Here is a 22,652-nt window from a genome sequence, read left to right on the forward strand (position 1 = left end):
CGTACCAATTGTGTGGTACTACACTTAAGGTGGTAGAAAATGAAAAAGACCTGGGAGTAATTGTGCAGTCAGATATGAAGTTTTCTGAGCAATGCAGACAGGCTGCCAGGGCAGGTCATGGGGTTTTGTCAATGATATATAGGAATTTTGCTAGCAATGAAAAGGAGGTGATTGTCCCTCTGTATAAGGCGATGGTCAGGTCACGCCTTGAGTACTGCGTACAGGTCTGGAGGCTTCATTTTAAGAAGGATGTAGATTTGCTTGAGCGTGTACAGAGAAGGGCAACAAGATTGGTGAGGGGAATGAAGGGTTCCGCTTACCAAGAGAGGCTTAAGTTCTGAAAATTGCAGTGGCTGGAGACTAGGCACCTGCGCAGTGATCTGATTGAGGTGTATAAGGCCTTGAATGGGTTGAGCACGCTGAATTCTGATGGGATCCTTCCACTTGTTCAGATTACGAACATAAGGGGGCATAAATTCAAATTAAGGAAAGACAGATGTAGAATAGATGTGCAGAAATTTGCCTTTAGCCAGAGGTTGGTTAATTGCTGGAACAAACTTCCATCTGTCGTTGTGGAAGTTGATAGGTTGAATAAATTTAAGGAGGAACTGGACAGGCATTTGGAGGCAATGGTGTGATTTTTTTTTTTTTTTTGGCTGATGCTGCATAAGCTCATACACTTGCTTTCTTGCATCACATGCCACTGCTGCTGCTACTACTATATTTGAGCGGCTGTTTAGCAGTAAATGCTTGAAAATCTTCAAAAATGCTTTTACTAATTTTTTTTAAAAATTCGTTGTAGAGAGACTAACACTTCGCTATATGGGGTTAATTTTACATGTAATTTCGTTTCGAGGCGCAATGTTTCGCAAAAAAATTCGTAATATAGAGAAATTCGTTAAATAGAAGTTTGTAATAGAGAAGTTCCACTGTGTATGTATATATATATATATATATATATATATATATATATATATAAAAATATAGAAAATTAATAAATATCTTATGTAAAGTAAACTAAACAAGAACTGATTAATGCCATCTATACATATCTAGATAGAATATTACATCAATCTTATTATATATTTTTTGTATAGTTTAAGTACAATTAGTAAAATAGGTAAGATATAGAATAAATATATTTCATATTGGATAAGCTGGTAGCTACTTAACCCCATAATAGCCATAACTGGTCCACGAGGCCAAACCTAGTAAAGGATAATCATTAGTCAAAGTAAAAGTAAAAATAAAACAATTAGTAAACATAATAATAATATATATCAAGTCAATTATAGGTCATGGGACACATTGAAAGGGACTTTATCGAGGGCTAACCCTTTCAATATGTCCCCCTACAATTAACCAAGCTATCAGTTTCTGATATCATCTGCCTGTTTAACAAGGTTAAAAGGTAATTTATGAGATAAATGGATAAGTAGAATTAAAGTTAGAAAATAATTTAGTTGTTAACAGGCTGGATGACTTTAGCCCGACCGATAGCTAAGACACATATAGAAAAACTACCAAAAGCAAATATTAAGGAAGAAGAGTAATAAAAGAGAACCAATATCCTTCAATTAATATCATATTAATAAGTACAAAAGGAGCTACCGCTAAAATAAGGAGAACGGATTCAAGGTTTAAGAATAGCAATAGTACCTCAATCCCCCTCAAATTACTCTGATAGTTCATGAGGTAAGAAAAATAGAATATGATAGTAAAAAGTTAAAAGTAAAGGAAAAGCTATAATGCAATTGTACGTCGGATTTTACCGGGAGCGTAACTTCCTGTCCCTTATAGAAAGAGATCCTGGTATATCATAAGTATAATGAAGCAAAATAGGATAATATAATGGATAATATATAATATATATTATGGAAAAGAAGTGGACGGTGGAAAGACTAATTCCTACATGCTTAAATTGTGGTATAACGGTATGTTAAGAATAACAAACTAATTAGGCAAAATCAAACTTACCACAAAAAAGAAATATAAGAAAGACCACGTTGCAGAGCACATGCTATTTTATATCCAATGTTAGTAGATGCCAGCGCCCTCGCAGTTCTGACATGTAATTAGTTGAGAAATAATTAAATAAAGTAAGCCTAATAGCAAAAAAGCGCCCAATAGCATAATTAGGTGTATGGCACTAAAAATACAGTATTATATTAAGAGGCGAAAAGAAGAAAAGTAGTTAGATATAAGGTTCTCAGCAGAAAAAGAAGGCTAAGGGGAAAGCCAAGAATTAGCATTAGCATTAGTAGAGGCATTTGATGCAAGAAAGCAAGCTTATTCAGCATCAGCCAAAAAAAAATAAAGTAAAATAAATAAATAAAAAAATAACCACTTCCACTTCACCCCTCTGTTCGTTCGAAATACCTGTCCAGCTGAGCCTTAAACTTATTTAGGCTATCAACTTCCACGACAAGGGATGGAAGTCTGTTCCACCTACCAACCACCCGCTGGCTAAAGGCAAATTTCCGCACATCTATCCTACATCTGTCTTTCCTCAATTTGAATTTATGCCCTCTCAGGTGATTATTCTGAGCAAGAGGAAGAATTCCATCAGCATTGAGCATGCTCAAACCATTCAAGGCTTTATACACCTCTATCAGATCACTCGCTGGTGCTTAGTCTCCAGACACTGTAATTCGCAAAACTTAAGCCTTTCTTCATAAGAGCACCCCTTTGTTCCATTCACTAATCTTGTTGCCCTTCTCTGTACTCGTTCCAGCAGCTCTACATCCTTCTTGAAATGAGGCCTGGAGGCCTCATTTCAAGAAGGATGTAGAGCTGCTGGTAGATGTAGGTGTGGCCTGACCATTGCCTTATACAAGGGAATAATTGCCTCCTTATCCCTGCCAGAAAAATTCCTATATATCATTGACAATACACCATGAGCTACTCTTGCAGCCCGTCTGCACTGCTCAGAGAACTTCATATCTGCCTACACAACCACCCCCAGGTCCCTTTCATTCTCTACCACTGTCAGTGTAGTACCACAGAGTTGATGTGTTGCTCTGGGGTTACTGTTTCCCATATGTAGTACTTTACATTTGTCAATGTTAAACTTCATTTGCCACCTCTCAGCCCATCTGCTCAACCTTTCCAGATCCTGTTGCAGCAGCATAGTGTCAGTAGTGTCCTTGACAACCCTGCCAACCTTCGTATCGTCTGCAAACTTGGACATTAAGCTTGATATACCATCATCAATATCATTTATAAATACAGAGAACAATAAAGAACCCAATACTGAACCCTGAGGGACTCCACTAATAACATTAGTCCACGATGAGCAGTGTCCTTTGATTACCACTCTCTGTCTTCTCCCCTTCAACCACCCCTTTATCCATAGCAGCAATTTGCCTCCAATGCCACACTGCTCCAATTTGTGCAGCAGTCTTCCATGTGCAACAGTATCAAAAGCCTTTCTAAGATCCAAGTATATAATATCAAAGTTATTCCCTGCATCCAGTGCTTTTGTGACTGCATCATAGTATCCAATCAAATTGGTCAGGCAAGACTTCCCCTTAACAAAACCATGCTGTGTCCGAGCTATAACTGAAGTCTTGTCTAGATGATCCTGCAGTGCTTCTTTAACCAGTGCCTCCATTAATTTTCCAGGAACAGAAGTTAAACTCACAGGTCTATAATTACTTGTGTCAGCCTTTGATCCTCCCTTGTGAATTGGGGTGACATTTGCACATCTCCAGTCCATGGGTACCTCCCCTGAGTCCAAGGAAGCTCTCATAATTATGGCTAAGGGTTTGCTTACTTCCTTTGCTGCCTCCTTTAATATAACTGGATAGAACCCATCCACCCCAGGTGCCTTTCTTGTGTTTATCTTCAACAATTTCTCCTCCACTTTACTCTGTTATTACAAGATTCTCTAGCGTACTGCTAGAGTTGAATACACCTCTGGCATTCCCCTCGCTGAATAACTCCTCATGTGTGAATGTCGATGCAAAATATTCATTTAGTTTGTTAGCTACCTGAGCATGGTCATCAACAGTTGACCCATCGATATCAAGTGGACTAATCTGATTCATCCCCTTCCTTCTAGAGTTTACATAAGTAAAGAACTCTTTGCTGTTTTTCTTCGCATCCCTTGCCAAAGATCTCTCGTAATCTGCCTTCGCCTGCCTAACCTCCTTTGTAACTTGGTTACAGATCAACTGTGTCTATCATAGGCTTCTGTGTCACGTGTTAATTTCTATGTATCCCATGCAATTTTCTTCTCTGCCATATGCCTCATTAGTCATCTGACATCCATTTAGGCCTAAACCTTGAACAATATTTCTTAGTTGGTATGTAAAGCCTAGTAGCTTCCAAGATAAGTTCTTTGAATGCTTCCCATTTTGAATTTGCTGTTGGTAACATGATCAGTTGATCCCACTGTATAGAATTTAAATACTGTCTCAGTCCATTGTAGTCGCCTTTACGAAAGCTATACCCCTTCCCTTTACCCCTAATGGTAGTTACCTCTTTGAGTAACTCCCACTTCAGAACACTGTGATCACTGCCACCTAGTGGTTCATTTATCTGCAGATTCTTAATGCATGAAGAATCACTACTCATAATCAAATCAAGAGTATTACTCCCTCTAGTTGCCTCCCGAACATGCTGATGTAGAAAACAATCATCCAATAAATCCACAAAAGCCTTGCTAGTGTGTGAGTGACCAGCCCCCAAATTCCAGTCAATATCTGGGAAATTAAAATCCCCATTATAAGACTCTCTGATTTACTGGCCCACTCTATTTCTCTGTACAGTTTCTTATTATACTCGTCAGAGTCATTAGGCCTATAGCACACGCCTACTCTCAATTTTGATCTCCCAATTACTACCTCAGAAGCAAATATAGGTACAACTTTTTCAATGAGCGTAAGCTATATTAGTAATGCTCCTGAGGCAGTGCCTAATTATGTACATATGTACAGGCTCTGTAGGTACCGCTAAAAGTCAACAATACAGTAGTTGAATAAGTACCAATAAGGAGAGTAAAGTAATAATGCCGCAAAACTTTAGATACAATGTAATGCTGGTTAAGATGATTATGGTATTTATTTAAAGCTATCAAAATAGCTGTATGTAAGTTTATATTAATAAAATGCTCCGGGAATCCATTGTCGATTAACTTATGTCTAAAATCGACAAGTGTTCTGATTATATTATCTGCATTATTGCATATTTTAATTCTTCTAATATCCTGTGACAAAATTATATTTTTGTGAATCCTTATGGAGATATTTGAATGCCAATTGGTTAAATTTGTTTGAATTTGGTTAAAGTTTGAATGTCAATTGATTTAAATCCAAATGCATTACGTTTGTCGTAAACATTGGTATCTATTTTCTTATTTTTCCTTGTATGTTTATGTCCAGGTATGTGGCTATTTTAGTACTATGTTTATTAAATAAGTAGCTACTATTTCTAGTTCTGGCGGGTAATAGTTTCAAATTTCGGTGAGAAAGTTAGGATAATTAAATACAATTAAATCGTCAATGTATCTGTACATAGTTATTTCCTTATTAATTTTTATTTCAAAGTAATGCAGGTAAAGATTGGCAACCAGGCAAGAACTACACGCGCCCATAGCAATACCAGTATGTTGCCTATATATATTGGTACCATTGTAGATATAGCTATTGAAAATGCAAAGATTTATTAAGTCATTCCAGTATTGTTGCATGCAAGTGGTTCTTCCACATGTCAAAGGCATAAATGTGGCGGAAAAACAGTAGTTCAAGAGCAAGGCCATCGTACTGTAAGGAGGAGTGTACGGTAAAAATAGGGTAGATAGGTTTTTCTCAATCAAACTGTCTTTTATAAAGAAATCGGGCCGGTACTATTCTGTTGGCAGTTTGTTGTAAATTTTATTCATTTCTCTTAGAGCATAGAAATATTTTAAAATTGCTCATCAAAATTAGTAAATTTCGTTGAGTATTGTAACAATTTCTACCTTTATGAAATTTAACTTTTTATTCTTTATTTCATTCTTGTTTTTCTTTGCTTCTCTCTTCATATACAGATTTTTACCCTCAAAATGCTGTTTCTATTTCATAGTCATCATCTAGCCGGCCCCGAGTGCCAAGCGAGTGATCAAAGCGAATCTAAAAGCGAATTTCAAAGCGCCTTCTCTAGAGTTAATAGATTTCAGAGAAATTTCAAGTGTTCATTTGCTAAGTTATTTATTTTCAGCTCTTCTAAATAAAGAAGTAAGCTTTTCAAAAAGAAAGGAAAGGTACCTTTCTTCTTTTTCTTGTATATAGAAATAACATACATAACACACTAACCACTAATCTCTAATTGCTTGGTCACTGGTGGTACCGCTCCTGCCTCCACGTGGCGGGGCCGGTAACCTGGAGGAAAAGTTATTCTGGGGCTAAAAGGAGCAACCATGGATTATGACAACTTTCCAGTACTTGAGCCTAGACGCTCATGTTATGACTTAAATGAACCCGAACGTGACGAATCACAATCTAAGAAACTACGCAAAAATGAGAATCAGCAGGAATATCCAGTGTTCCTCATATTACATTCTCTTTCTGCCAAATCTGTGAGTTCACTTTCACCATTTCTAATCCAGAAATGTTTGGAAAGTGTGGCTGGTTCACTGAAAATGGTGAAAAGACTCCGATCTGGAGATCTTCTAGTCGAAACAACTAAGCACCAGCATTCTCAGTCTCTACTGAAATTATCAACTTTCGGCGGAATACCAGTACAGGTCACCCCTCATGTCACTTTAAATAGTTCCAAAGGAGTAATAGCAGAGTGGGACCTGATGAATGTCACTGAAGATGAGATAGTGGAAGAACTAAAAGATCAAAAGGTAGTTCAAGCAAAGCGGATAATAATTAAAAAAGATGGTGAACTTGTTCCCACTAGGAATATTATCCTCACATTTAGTACACCAACCTTACCATCATGTGTCAAAGCCGGATACCTTAATTGCCGAATACGTCCCTACATTCCGAACCCAATCAGATGTTTCAAGTGTCAAAAATTTGGACACTCGCAAACAGTATGTCAAGGAGACGCCATCTCTCCAAACTGTGGTTCTAAAGCTCATGCACAAATGGACTGCAATGCAAAAATGCCACAATGCCCAAATTGTAAAGGCCAGCATCCAGCATACTCAAAATCACGTGAACTCTGGAGGGTAGGAAAAGAGATTCAGAAATACAAAGTTGAGCAAAAGGTCACCTACCAGGAAGCTAGGAAAAAAGTTATGCTCAGTATGCCAAAAATTACCTATGCTGCGGCAGCCAAAAGATACCAGTCAGCTGCAACACAAACGGCAGTCACAGTACCTCCATCCATCTCAATTGCTGATTAGGCCCGATCAGTGCTGTCGTTCCCACAGCAGCCACCTACAGAACAATGTAAAGTGACTTGTGCTAACAATACTCCGTTAACAGTCCCACCAACTGCAACTGATACTCTACCAGAAACTGTGAAATCGAAAGCATCATCCCCAAATATTGCACAACAACCATGCTCAGGAAATATGGACATTAATGCTGGTACCCTGCATGATGAGACAATATTAGATTTACATGCAGAAGATGATATGGACATTGGGCATCCTAACTTCCCAAAAAAAGAAAAGATGAAACCAGAACGACACAAGCAGGCTGGATATAAAAAACAGACAGAACCATACCCAATCCCAAAAACTAAATAATGCAGAATATTATATAGTGGAACTGTAGAGGTCTACGAAGCAATATATTTGATATTTATGACCTAATCAAACAGCACAGTCCAATCAGCCTCTGCTTGCAAGAAACCAATCTAACCCCGCAGGTGACTCCAGTGATTAAAAATTATAGTATCTATCAACAAGACAGAAGCAATACTAACTCAACCAGAGGAGGCGTAGCCATACTAGTTGACAACAAAGTTCCTACAAAACAGATCTCCCTGCAGACCACATTAGAAGCTGTAGCTGTACGTATTGTTTTAAATTTTACTTTAACCATTGTCTCTGTATACCTTTCCCCAAACAAAGAATTCACTGTGAAAGAACTGGAGGACCTTATAAAGCAGCTTCCATCTCCTTTCATTCTACTAGGAGATTTCAATGGGCACCACACTATGTGGGGATCTCCCCAGATAGACAAACGAGGAAAACTTATTGAAACAGTTCTTGACAGCCAGAATCTCACATTATTAAACACTGGTGCTGACACATATTCATTTTCCCACCGGAGTATCTACTGCCATAGACTTATCAATATGTTCCCCAAAACTATTACCAATCATTCAGTGGATAGTTTCAAGTAACCCACTAAACAGTGACCATTACCCAATTATTTGCAAATTGCAAACAAACAGAACCACACATATAGCCAGCCGCATAAAATGGAAATTTCCAAAAGCAGATTGGAACAAGTTCACAGATTCAATTTCCTTTGATAATGAAGTCACCAAAAGCCAGTCCATAGATAAAGTTACCGACCACATTACTGCACAGATAATAACAGCTGCAACCTGTGCTATACCAAAAACCACAGCCCGTCCTCGCAGACATGCCAATATCTGGTGGAATGATGCATGCCGTGATGCTAAAAAAGAAAAGAATAAAGCATGGAATCGATTTCGCAAGTATCCAACAACTGAAAACCTGATTAATTTTAAGAAACTTAAAGCAAAGGCACGTTATGTGCAGAAAAAAGCGAAAAAAGACTCTTGAATCCGGTTCGCTTCCACTATTACTAAAAATACAGAGATTAGAAAAATCTGGAATAAAATCCAAAAGCTAAATGGTAAACTGTTCCCCGAATCAATGCCCATTATAAGCTGGAAAGGTAAAGACTTCTCCTCTCCAACAGAAATTGCAAATTCCCTGGCAGATTGCTTTTTCCAAATCTCTGCAGCATCAGCATATGAGTCTACTTTTAAACAGCTAAAAGCTAAAGCAGAAAAGCATAACCTGAACTTCAATACAAGGGCATCTCCTCCATATAATCGACCTTTTACACCATTTGAACTAGAGAGCTGTCTAAATAGGTCGGGTGATAGTGCACCAGGGCCTGATGGGATATACTATATAATGCTTAAACATTTAAACAAACAAGCTTTGAATTCATTACTAATATACTTCAACCGGATAATCTCAGATGGCTACTTCTTGGCGTCACTCAATAGTTCTAGCCTTTGCTAAACCTGGAAAGGATCAATCAGATCCACGAAACTATCGGCCAATATCTCTCAGCAGTTGCCTTGGTAAGACACTAGAAAAAATGATCCACGCCCGTTTAGTATGGTATCTAGTATCTCATTCGGTGATGAATAAGAATCAGTATGGATTTCGGAAAAATCGGTCAACTCTAGACCTTATGGTCAAGGCAGAATCCAACATACGCAATGCTTTTATCCGTAAAGAACATCTAGTCATGATTTGCTTGGATATCGAAAAAGCCTTTGATACCACCTGGCGGTACGGCATACTTCAAAATCTGTATGCCACAGGGCTCCGGGGTCAGCTACCCCTTATCATAGAGTTTTCTAGAAAACAGGACCTTTCAAGTGCGTTACTGCAATTCACTCTCCCGTACATTTGTCCAAGAAGAAGGGGTCCCACAAGGATCAGTTCTAAGTGCAACGCTCTTTGTGGTTAGGCTAAATAATGCAACAGAAAATATTCCGGCTAATGTTGACACCTATTTATATGCAGATGACCTTACTATATCCTATCATTCACAAAGCATGCGCTCCATTGAGCGACAATTGCAGCTCTCGATAAACAAAATAGAGTCATGGGCATTCCGCAATAGCTATCGTCTCTCTGCAACAAAAACAACTGCTATCCATTTTTGCAAAAAGCGTCAGCTCCATCCAGATCCGGAGCTAATATTAGGAACCCAAAAAATACCACTTAGCAAAAGTATCCGGTTCTTGGGCCTTATACTTGACACCAAACTTACCTTTCAGGCACATATACGACAAATACGAACTCAGTGCATGAAAAAGATTAATATCCTCAAAGTTATCTCTTCCGTGACATGGGGAGCCGATCGCTTCACTCTTCTACATCTATATCGAACCTTAATAAGATCTCGTCTAGATTATGGAGCCCCAGTTTATGATTCTGCACGAAAGACAGCATTGGCTTGGCTCAATCCGGTCCAGCATAGTGCTCTCAGGATTGCCTTAGGGGCCTTTAAGACATCCCCAGTGCAAAGTATGTATATAGATGCCAATGAACCTCCACTACATCTTAGGAGAAAAGTATTGCTTCTTAGTTATGCAGTCAAATTACGTAGTCACCCGTCTCATTCCATCTGGACATATCTTTTTGAACCGCAGTGGGAAAACTTATATAGAAATAAACCCAATGAAAACAAACCTGCTGATATTCGGCTACAAGAGGTAACTCAAAATTGGAACATCTATCTTGGAAATATCTTTCAAGCTACGGACGCAGTACAAGCACCATGGGCAACGTATATACCTCATTGCGACGACTATTTTCTTCAGTGGGGAAAACACTCCTTATCGAACCACAATCTTAGACAACTACATGCGAATCACGCATTGACCAATGCTCACAGTCTTCAGATATACACGGACGGCTCCAAAACTGATGTATCCGTGGGAGCTGCAGTAATGAGTCCTACATGCACTGTCTCTGTCCAATTACCACTTGAATGCAGTGTTTTTACGGCCGAACTATACGCAATCAAAATGGCTTTAAAACTCCTTAACGATGTTCCAAACACCCAAGTAATAATATATACAGACTCTTTAAGTGCGGTGAATGCCCTACAGAATAAATCACAACATTTGCATCCATTCCTCTCACAAATCAGGTCACAGTTATGCCAACTCAACAAAAATAATCGGACTGTCACGTTTTGCTGGATACCGAGCCACGTTGGAATTCCAGGAAATGAGCGTGCAGACGAAGCAGCAAAACACCCCACTTGCTTCGATTCCATCCCTGTTCCTTTTTCTGATTATAAACCAGTCATACGGCGGATATGTACTGAGATGTGGTCTGAAATGTGGCATAATCAAACAGGTAACAAACTTCTGGAAATAAAACACAATCCACAGCTGTGGAGATCCAGTTCCCGATCAAACAAGCAGGAAGAGGTCGTGCTGGCAAGAGCACGAATTGACCATACACATCTTACACACCTATTTCTACTGCTAGGAGAAGATCCTCCACTTTGCCCGCATTGTAGTTCCATACTTACTGTAAAACATATTATCATTGAGTGTACACATTATCATTCAGCTAGAATTGCATGTTTCAGATCTTTAATTAGCTCACAAAAACCTCTGCAACTAAGCCACATACTTGGAAATGATGCCACTTTATCAGAACTGTTCACTTTTCTAAAAATGATCAACGCATACAATCACTTCTAGAATAGTCTCCTTTCCTATATTGACAAACACTCCAAAGTAACAGCCGCAATATGGTCATAGCAGCCCTTGCGCCAATAAATCCCACTCCAACAACAACATCATCTAGCCACATTCTTACATCTCCAAATTAATATCTATTTTGCCACTTGTGTAACGCATTCTGGCACTCTTATTTTTGATTTCATCTGAAAAAATAAGAACATCATCATTTAATAGTTTTTTCTATGCACTTACTACTATATTTTGCTTTACTTCATTTCAAATCAGTTGTAAATAGCACCTTTTGCATAATTTTTTTAATATTTGGCCACTGTATTTTCTCCTCGTTTCAGAGAAGACTGAAGGGTACTTGGTTTGTTTGAATTTTCAAACACATCAAAGTTAACTGTAACAAATAATATCTCAGCAGGGTCAGTTGTAATTGAACTTGCTTTAGAAACTATTCAATCCAAACAATATAATAGATGTATAATATACATATTTTATGGCTCCATGGGTGTGATTCTCACCTTAAACCATTAAAAAATTCTTATGTATATTTAATTCTTCTGGATACCAAGTAATGCTAGAGTAAAGGAAATAAATTGGCCAAATACATCAGCAAAATCAGCTACCTCCTCAAGAACATATAATCTTTCAGTTATATATATAGATTACAAAAGAACAGTCCAGTTGTACTATCTTTTAAATTGGTAAATCAAAAATGTAAAATCACTAGTAAATTATTAATTTAAATCCATTGTTCTACAATGAGCAAGTTACAACAAGAAGTAATGCTTGTGCAGCTTTGGATTGGTCACAGTTATTTATCACACTCATTCCTGCTAAAATCAGAGGCTTATCCAAGGTATGACTCCTGTAAAGTAGTCCTATCAGTTTAACACATACTGATTGAATAGCCAATTTATAGTAATGAATAGATAATTTCTTTGCAGTGTGCAACCTGAAACCTACATTCAGGAAACTTTTACCAGGTGAAAGTAAGGTGTCAAATGTTTCCAGATTTTTACAGACAATAAATTTATACTGTAAGTTTTAACTGCAGTCTTGAACATCTGAAATATAAATACATTTTTTAATTTGTTTACCTGTACCATTAGAATGAACTTACCGTGAAATTTTAATTCGAAAACTTATCCTCTGTTTTAAACAAAGTTATGCCAGTGTGTACCATTAAAACAAAATCAACTCCAAATGCCACACCATAACATCTCCCAACTTATTGTTGGGACTTTAACAAATAACATTCTCTGTATATGCTCCAAACTTTAATTAACTGATCTAAGTGATATTTGGTATTTGCTAACATATATTCTGTTTCAGACGTGTGAGTTGAAGCTTTATCGTGGAAACAAAGGTTGTGCAACTGCTTATAGATAGCATATGCAGAAATAGACAATCCTGTTAATACCTAGCCCTCTGATCTTACTGGTTTTTACACACGACTATCAGGATAACATAATTATCCTATTTGGAGATGACTGACCCCCTCTTCCTGTTCTTGATACATCAAGTCGTTTCTTGACGGCTGTATCTTCTTTTTACATTGGTTACAGTTAACTTTGAATGACAATATGCTATCAGACAATCAAAACAAACCTATTTTAGCTGTAATTATACTCATTAATTCTCATCCTGCACTACTAGGTTGTAGTACTGCATCATTTATAATTTTATCTGTCCATTCAACCTTCAATTATTATTTCTCAGTATACAAATTTCAAAAGCTTCACATCTGTTCAGTGTCCCTTTCTTGAGGGTCCGTGTTTCATAGCCAATAAAGTAAGACAGGCCATTTGTAACATTCAGTTGTAACTGGAGTTACAAATGGGGTTATAGATTTAATTTAATCTCACATAGAAGGCTCTTAATTTTGCTATAGCTTCTTTTCCCCTGCCCAATTCTCTTTTAAGTTCACTGATCTGGTCACTAAATAAGTAGCAGTGTTAGCCCTGATAGAAGTAGCTACTCATCAGTTCTATATTATTATTTTTGTACCGGATATTCAATATGCTGTTTGTTCTATTTGTGAACATTATCTTGTTTTTCTTAATTTAATACTGGTCCCATATTTTTCACTTTTTCCTTTCCATTTGTATAGTTTTTGTAGGTATTGACATGTAGTTGTGATCAAAACTGTACATCCACTTTAACAGATTGTTAATGGTAATAAACAATCTATTAAATTTTGTTTCCTTCTTGTCTTTTTCCCAGGATGTCTTTGACTATGATTTCTGCCAGATACTGCACAGAGTTGAAATGATATAGCTTTGTCTCATTCTCCTTTTTATTTCAATACAGTCTGTTTCATCTTGTCCTTTTCCGACTTTGAGTCATTGCAGAATTTTTTGATATCTCCATTAGCGTGCCAAATTAGTCCATTATGTTTTAGCTGTCAGATGCCTTTCAAAGCACAGAGAAACAGTAAACATCTCCATAGCCTCTTCTGCTATTTAGAATAATGTGAATATGGCCTCTCTTGTTCCCACCTCAGATCTGAACTCAAATTCTGTGCTCCATTTGTTCCTCAGTTGTTTATTATGTTAGCAGAATTTTGCTTGTGTTATTCTATAAACTGAATGTTCTTTACATTTTAATAGGCTCAGCTTTTTGGTGCTAAAACTATGATGGGTTTGTTAAGTTCAAAAATCTCTGATATTATAGATGTTGTTTAAGAGTTAGTTATTTACTTTATTCCTGCATCGTTTGTATGTTCCTCTAACCTTCCATTCTTTCATTTTTTTTAATATTGTTCTTATTTCCTCCTCCACAAATTCTATTTCTAAGCCTTCCACCTCTGTTTTGGTTCCTAATCCCATCTATGGTACCATAAGATTTAGTCAGGTAGTCTTTTCATACTTTTTTTGGTGCTATTTTTACTTTTGAAAAACAATAGTTAATGTACTTTTTTGTATTAAATGAATACCTGTAAAAAAACAATTTTCATTAATTGATGCATGATGCATTTATGGCCTCCTGAGCCCTCTGACTGTGGGAATGTATTAATACACATTGGGAAGTGCTCACAGGCATCAATTTAATATGCAGTAAATTCATGAAGAGAGCAAACAAAGCTTGCACTACATCGTCATTACTATACATCTCATTGTGAAATCCTTCACAATGAGTTGTCTAGCCTTGCATTTTCAAATAAGTAATGCTTCCACAATAATTACTTATTCTCAGTTTAGTGCTACCACCCAGATGGCACTTCTAGTTTATCTACTCTTACATCCACAGTGCCTATTGCCCACTGAAGAAGGAACAAATATATCTCAAAGAGGTGCTGTCTGGGTGGCAGCACTAAACTTGGAATAAATAATGACAGTCTTCTCTATTGGGAAGTGTTACTTATTCAAAAGTGCAAGGCTAGGCAACATGTGAAAGATTTCATAATATGCAATGTTACAGTAGTGATGCAATATTGAAAACTTTGTTTGCTCTCTTCATGAGTTTACTGCATATTAAAATGACACCTTTGAGCACTACCTGATATATTTTGATTTGTGCATTAAAATTTTGCCATTTATATCAAGTTATTGCTGAAGTTCAGTTGTTTTTGTATTTATATTAATTTTCCCTTTCATTTAAGGTTTGGAAAAGGTTCTTTTTCAATGGATATGATAATATCAGAAACAGTTTCTCACTTCAGCACAACATTCGACTATAATGAGGTATGTTATATTTTAACTTGTCTATAAACATTTCTATTGATTATCATTGTTTCTAACAATTTTTAGATTAAACCAAAGAACTAATAATTATCAGCACAGTATAGGCACAGAGAGTGATTCAGAATTGCATATCATAAATTTTATAGTGGGTCTGACAACAAAAAATAATTTTCAATGATGAACCCACTGAACTCACTTAGTTTTTGAAAATGACATAGTTGTTAAGAAAACAAACCAGTATTAAAGTTTTGCAATTTCACTTCTGGTATCAGAGAAATGGACAACGATCACACTGGAATACAGTAATAACGAACACACTAAGGACACAACTGACATGTATTCAGAAAATAACATTTATTAAAAAAACAAGAAATGCCTAATTTACAGGGAACCACTTTCCACATGGTTTGTAGGACAAATATATTAATTTTCCCTTTCATTTAAGGTTTGGAAAAGGTTTAACATGGTTTGTAGGACAATGATGCAGGGTTCATCAAAAATTTATGTTGTGTGATAAAACAATTTTTATTTACAGTGGAATGCAGTATGGATTTGCAGGTTATGCATATTAGAAAAATACTTGCACTATTTTATCTTAATTCATCCCATTTTGAAAAGGAAATAAAAAAGCTAATGTATGCACTGTGTTGTTACAGGCATGTTAGAAAATAGTAATAATTCATGATTTTAAGAGAGAGAGAGAACGCGAGCAAAAGGCAATGACTTATATACAAACTGAAAGCATTTTGTTTCTGCACTTCTGCCCTGTTCCAGTTCATTCCTTCAATCAGTGCATGACAAAAACGTAATATCCAGTGCTTCACTATAATATATACAGTATGGATAGCCTTTGTGATATGTATGGAAAAAAAATAATAATAATTGCTGGATTTCTATTGTTTGATTTTAATGAAATTTGGGAAGGCTCAATAAATCATTCCAAATGAGTCAAATATAAAATTTCATGAAAATCCACCTCTGAGACTCAAGTACATGTGGGTAGATGAACAAAGAAATAATAATTGGTCTGGCTTTAATGAAATTTGGGATTACTCGCTTCTCTAACAGAGCTTAATATAAAATATCATGAAAATCCATCTACTAGGTTATTTATGTGTGAATGGACAAAGAAACAATTGCTGGATTTCTATTGGCCTGATTTTAATGACATTTGAAATCATTTGCTAAATATTTCTAAAAGAACTAATTATAAAATTTTATGAAAATCCACCCAGTAGGAGTTGAATTATTACACATGGAAAGGTATGGTGAAGACAGTAGATACATATATGCTAACATTAGCATTAGTAGAGGCATTTGATGCAAGAAAGCAGCAAGCTTATGCAGCATCAGCCAAAAAATTAAAAAAAAAAAAAAATAAATAAATAAAAAAAATAATAACAAATAAATAAATAAAAAATAACCACTTCTACTTCACCCCTCTGTTCGTTCGAAATACCTGTCCAGCTGAGCCTTAAACTTATTTAGGCTATCAACTTCCACGACAAGGGATGGAAGTCTGTTCCACCAACCAACCACCCGCTGGCTAAAGGCAAATTTCTGCACATCTATCCTACATCTGTCTTTCCTCAATTTGAATTTATGCCCTCTCAGGTGATTATTCTGAGCAAGAGGAAGAATCCCATCAGCATTGAGCATGCTCAAACCATTCAAGGCTTTATACACCTCTATCAGATCACCTCGCCGGTGCCTAGTCTCCAGACACTGTAATTTGCAAAACTTAAGCCTTTCTTCGTAAGAGCACCCCTTTGTTCCATTCACTACTCTTGTTGCCCTTCTCTGTACTTGTTGCAGCACCTCTACATCCTTCTTGAAATGAGGCCTCCAGGCCTGTATACAGTACTCTAGGTGTGGCCTGACCATTGCCTTATACAAGGGAATAATCACCTCCTTATCCCTGCTAGAAAAATTCCTATATATCATTGACAATACACCATGAGCTACTCTTGCAGCCCGTCTGCACTGCTCAGAGAACTTCATATCTGCCTGTAAAACCACCCCTAGGTCCCTTTCATTCTCTACCACTGTCAGTGTAGTACCACAGAGTTGATACATTGCTCTGGGGTTGCTGTTTCCCATATGTAGTACTTTACATTTGTCAATGTTAAACTTCATTTGCCACCTCTCAGCCCATCTGCTCAACCTTTCCAGATCCTGTTGCAGCAACATAGTGTCAGTAGTGTCCTTGACAACTCTGCCAACCTTCGTATCGTCTGCAAACTTGGACATTAAGCTTGATATACCATCATCAATATCATTTATAAATACAGAGAACAATAAAGGACCCAATACTGAACCCTGAGGGACTCCACTAATAACATTAGTCCACGATGAGCAGTGTCCATTGATTACCACTCTCTGTCTTCTCCCGCTCAACCACTCCTTTATCCATAGCAGCAATTTGCCTCCAATGCCACACTGCTCCAATTTGTGCAGCAGTCTTCCATGTGCAACAGTATCAAAAGCCTTTCTAAGATCCAAGTATATAATATCAAAGTTATTCCTTGCATCCAGTTCTTTTGTGACTGCATCATAGTATCCAATCAACTTGGTCAGGCAAGACTTCCCCTTAACAAAACCATGCTGTGTCCGAGCTATAACTGAAGTCTTGTCTAGATGATCCTGTAGTGCTTCTTTAACCAGTGCCTCCATTAATTTTCCGGGAACAGAAGTTAAACTCACAGGTCTATAATTACTTGTGTCAGCCTTTGATCCTCCCTTGTGAATTGGGATCACATTTGCACATCTCCAGTCCATGGGTACCTCTCCTGAGTCCAAAGAAGCTCTCATAATTATGGCTAAGGTTTTGCTTACTTCCTTTGCTGCCTCCTTTAATACAACTGGATAGATCCCATCCACCCCAGGTGCCTTTCTTGTGTTTATCTTCAACAATTTCTCCTCCACTTTACACTCAGTTATTACAAGATTCTCTAGCTTACTGCTAGAGTTGAATACACCTCTGGCATTCCCCTCACTGAACAACTCCTCATGTGTGAATGTCGATGCAAAATATTCATTTAGTTTGTTAGCTACCTGAGCAGGGTCATCAACTGTTGACCCATCTGATTCATCCTCTTCCTTCTAGAGTTTACATAAGTAAAGAACTCTTTGCTGTTTTTCTTCGCATCCCTTGCCAAGGATCTCTCATAATCTGCCTTTGCCTGCCTAACCTCCTTTGTAACTTGGTTACAGATCAACTTCTATCTATCATAGGCTTCTGTGTCACGTGTTAATTTGTATATATCCCATGCATTTTTCTTCTCTGCCATATGTCTCATTAGTTCATCTGACATCCATTTAGGCCTAAACCTTGAACAATATTTCTTAGTTGGTATGTAAAGCCTAGTAGCTTCCAGTATAAGTTCCTTGAATGCTTCCCATTTTGAATTTGCTGTTGGTAACATCATCAGTTGGTGGCAGATCACTGCCACCTAGTGGTTCATTTATCTGCAGATTCTTAATGCATGAAGAATCACTACTGATAATCAAATCAAGAGTATTACTCCCTCTAGTTGCCTCCCAAACATGCTGATGAAGAAAACAATCATTTAATAAATCCACAAAAGCCTTGCTAGTGTGTGAGCGACCAGCCCCCAAATTCCAGTCAATATCTGGGAAATTAAAATCCCCCATTATAAGACTCTCTGATTTACTGGCCCACTCTATTTCCCTGTGCAGTTTCTTATTATACTCATCAGAGTCATTAGGCCTATAGCACACTCCTACTCTCAATTTTGATCTCCCAATGCTTATGTCACTGCACTGTCCAGTTTGAACGAACAGAGGGGTGAAGTGGAAGTGGGTTTTTTTTTTTTTTTTTTTTTGGCTGATGCTGCATAAGCTTGCTTTCTTGCATCAAATGCCTCTACTAATGCTAATGCCCTTTTGCTTCCTTTGCTGCTGCACTGCACATTTTGGAGCATTAGACATATTTCCTTTTCCTGTCCAGCAATGTTCACTGGCTTCACTTCCTTGGATTTTATGTATTTCTTAACTAATAGCATAAACCCTCCTCCCTTCCTGTCCTGTCTGTCCTTTCTGTAGACATTGTACTCCCCAAATTCCAGTTCTGCATTCCTTATATCTGTGTGACACCATGTCTCTGAAATTCCAACAATATCTGCCTTTGATGTTTTGAGCAATACCTCAAATTCATCAAATTTATTTACTAAACTCCTAGCATTAGTGTACACGCAAGTATACATGCACCTGTTTTTTTTTTTCTTAGCTACCTTAACACAACCCATGTGTTTACTTGTACCCCAAATGATTCCCAGCAGTCTCTGAAATATCCTGCATCTTATTTTCCAGGCTGCTGCTCATTCCAATAGAAGCAGTGCAAGAATCACTTTCACCTCTGCCAGTGGCTACTGTTAATCTATTAGTCCTTGTATCCCCCCCAATCTAGCAGTTTTCCGACCCACCTAACACTGCCTCGATAGCATCAGCAAATATTCTTGCACCCTTTCTATTTAAGTGTATCCCATCCCTGTAGAAGCAGTCTCTCCTGTTAACAAGTACAGACCAGGCTGAAAAAAATTCTACCCCTTGAGCCTTGCACAATCTTTCCAGGGCCGAATTGATCGACAGGGCTCTCATCATATACTCCCTCCTATCGTGTCTGGGCAGAATTGCAGACACTTTCAAATTCAACCCTAATTCACGGCTTTTTTTCAACAGTGACCTGTATTTGTTAAGTAATTCTGCCGGTCTCCTACTCTTAATATCATTAGTGCCAACGTGTACAACTATATCACCTTTTGTGCCCTTAAAAGATGATATCCACTCTACAACGTCAAGGGATGAATCAGATTGGCCCACTTGTTATCAATGGATCAACTGTTGATGATCGTGCTCAGGTAGCTAACAAACTAAATGAATATTTTGCATCGACATTCACACATGAGGAGTTATTCAGCGAGGGGAATGCCAGAGGTGTATTCGACTCTGGCAGTAAGCTAGAGAATCTAGTAATAACTGAGAGTAAAGTGGAGGAGAAATTGTTGAAGATAAATACAAGAAAGGCACCTTGGGTGGATGGGATCTATCCAGTTATATTAAAGGAGGCAGCAAAGGAAGTAAGCAAACCCTTAGCCATAATTATGAGAGCTTCCTAGGACATGGGTACTTTCCCTGAGTCCAAGGAAGCTCTCATAATTGGGGTCACATTTGCACTGGAGATGTGCAAATGTGACCCCAATTCACAAAAGAGGATCAAAGGGCGACACAAGTAATTATAGACCTGTTAGTTTAACTTCTGTTCTCGGAAAATTAATGGAGGCACTGGTTAAAGAAGCACTGCAGGATCATCTAGACAAGACTTCAGTTATAGCACAGACACAGCATGGTTTTGTTAAGGGGAAGTCTTGATTGGATACTATGATGCAGTCACAAAAGAACTGGATGCATGGAATAACTTTGGTTTTATATACTTGGATCTTAGAAAGGCTTTTTTGATACTGTTGCACATAGAAGACCTGCACAAATTGGAGCAGTGTGGCATTGGAGGCAAATTGCTGCTATGGATAAAGGGATGGTTGAGGGGGAGAAGACAGAGAGTGGTAATCAGTGGATACTGCTCATCGTTGACTAATGTTATTAGTGGAGTGCCTGAGGGTTCAGTATTGGGTCCATTATTGTTTTCTGTATTTATAAATGATATTGATGATGGTATATCAAGCTTAATGTCCAAGTTTGCAGACGATACGAAGGTTGGCAGGGTTGTCAAGGACACTACTGACACTATGCTACTGCAACAGGATCTGGAAAGGTTGAGCAGATGGGCTTCAAGGTGGCAAATGAAGTTTAACATTGACAGAGCAATGTATCAACTCTGTGGTACTACACTGACAGTGGTAGAGAATGAAAGGGACCTAGGGGTGGTTGTGCAGGCAGATATGAAGTTTTCTGAGCAGTGCAGACGGGCGGCAAGAGTATCTCATGGTGTATTGTCGATTATATATAGGAATTTTTCTAGCAGGGATAAGGAGGTGATTATTCCCTTGTATAAGGCAATGGTCAGGCCACACCTAGAGTACTGTATACAGGCCTGGAGGCCTCATTTCAAGAAGGATGTAGAGCTGCTGGAACGAGTACAGAGAAGGGCAATAAGAGTGGTGAATGGAACAAAGGGGTGCTCTTACGAAGAAAGGCTTAAGTTTTGCAAATTACAGTGTCTGGGGACCAGCGAGGTGATCTGATAGAAGTGTATAAAGCCTTGAATGGTTTGGGCATGCTCAATGCTGACGAGATTCTTCCTCTTGCTCAGAATAATCACCTGAGAGGGCATAAATTTAAATTGAGGAAAGACACATGTAGGATAGATGTGAGGAAATTTGCCTTTAGCCAGCGGGTGGTTGGTTGGTGGAACAGACTTCCATCCCTTGTCGTGGAAGTTGATAGCCTAAATAAGTTTAAGGCTCAGCTGGACAGGTATTTCGAATGAGCAGAGGGGTGAAGTGGAAGTGGTTATTTATTTATTTATTTTATTTATTTATTTTTTTTTGGCTGATGCTGCATAAGCTTGCTTTCTTGCATCAAATGCCTCTACTAATGCTAATGCTAAGTGATCAAACAATATATAAACTTAAGTGGATGGAAGCACTTTTTTTTTCCCTCAATTTGAATTTTGAGCCTCAAGAGAATTTTTATTACAGTAATCAATTCTCGATATTTTATTAGAAATTTTGACAATTAGCCATACAAGTACAGATAAGAGTTGACACAATCAGAAATATCCAAAACTCAAAGTGTGTACATAAGATTACAAAGTAGTTCTGAAATGGAGGAAGTCATTTTAGAAAATTTTAAAGGTCTGCTTGCATGACCATGCAAACACAACTAGGCAGAATGAACTTGAAAATGAAAGAGCTTAAAAAGTTGCATTTTTGGTCAAGTATAAACTTGTAAATAATAGCTACATGCATGCCCTTTCCTAGTTTTGATTTTGGATATCGTAATGCAAGCCACTTTTATTAGAAAAGAAAAAAAAAAAAACATTTTTATACCTAAATAGCATAGAGCTCTCATACAAAACATAGTCCACTGCACAACAGGGTGCCTCAGTATTGCATTATGTCAATTGAGAAAACCAAGGTTTGTATTAGAAAACAGAAGTGTTTTCTATTTGTACATTTTCTCTGTCTCTGTGTGTTTTGAGTGTGATGTCTTCAATTGAAGGCTTGCATCAATAGGAGACACGTGATAGAGAAGATAGTGGCTGGAAACAAAATAGGAGCCTTGTATATTTATAACATGGACAAATATGGATTTTCCACAGTTCAGAAGAGGCCGACCGGGCTAGCCGAGTGGGTAAAGTACCTACCCGGCAACCCAAAGGTCGCGAGTTCGATTCCCGCCTCGGGCTTGGATCAAAGTACTGCAAAAACCTTGGGAGGTGCAATATGGCCACAGAAGCCGATGTGCCAACAACTACCAAATCAAAAAAAAAAAAAAAAAAAAAAAGTTCAGAAGAGATCAGTGAAAAGTATTACATTCCGAGTGGAGTAACAAGTAAACCATGGTCAGTAGTGAAAGTGGAGTAAACACTATTCTGGTTGCTTTCACAAGTGCATA

The 22,652-nt window shown here is 37.7% G+C and overlaps 1 protein-coding gene across 1 annotated transcript in view; it reads left to right on the forward strand.

Annotated features, from left to right (window-relative positions):
• The window catches only part of LOC150075161 (glutamyl aminopeptidase-like), a 262,165-nt gene that overhangs the window by 233,739 nt on the left and 5,774 nt on the right, over positions 1-22,652 (forward strand). Inside the window, exon 17 of the mRNA XM_090388277.1 lies at positions 14,975-15,056. Within this exon, the coding sequence (XP_090244403.1) occupies positions 14,975-15,056 (82 nt within the window). The remainder of the gene's footprint in view (positions 1-14,974; positions 15,057-22,652) is intronic.

Source organism: Mastigoproctus giganteus, chromosome 14, assembly GCF_048544385.1.
Source record: "Mastigoproctus giganteus isolate SK-2022 chromosome 14, ASM4854438v1, whole genome shotgun sequence".
NCBI classification, from domain to species: Eukaryota; Metazoa; Arthropoda; class Arachnida; order Uropygi; family Thelyphonidae; genus Mastigoproctus; species Mastigoproctus giganteus.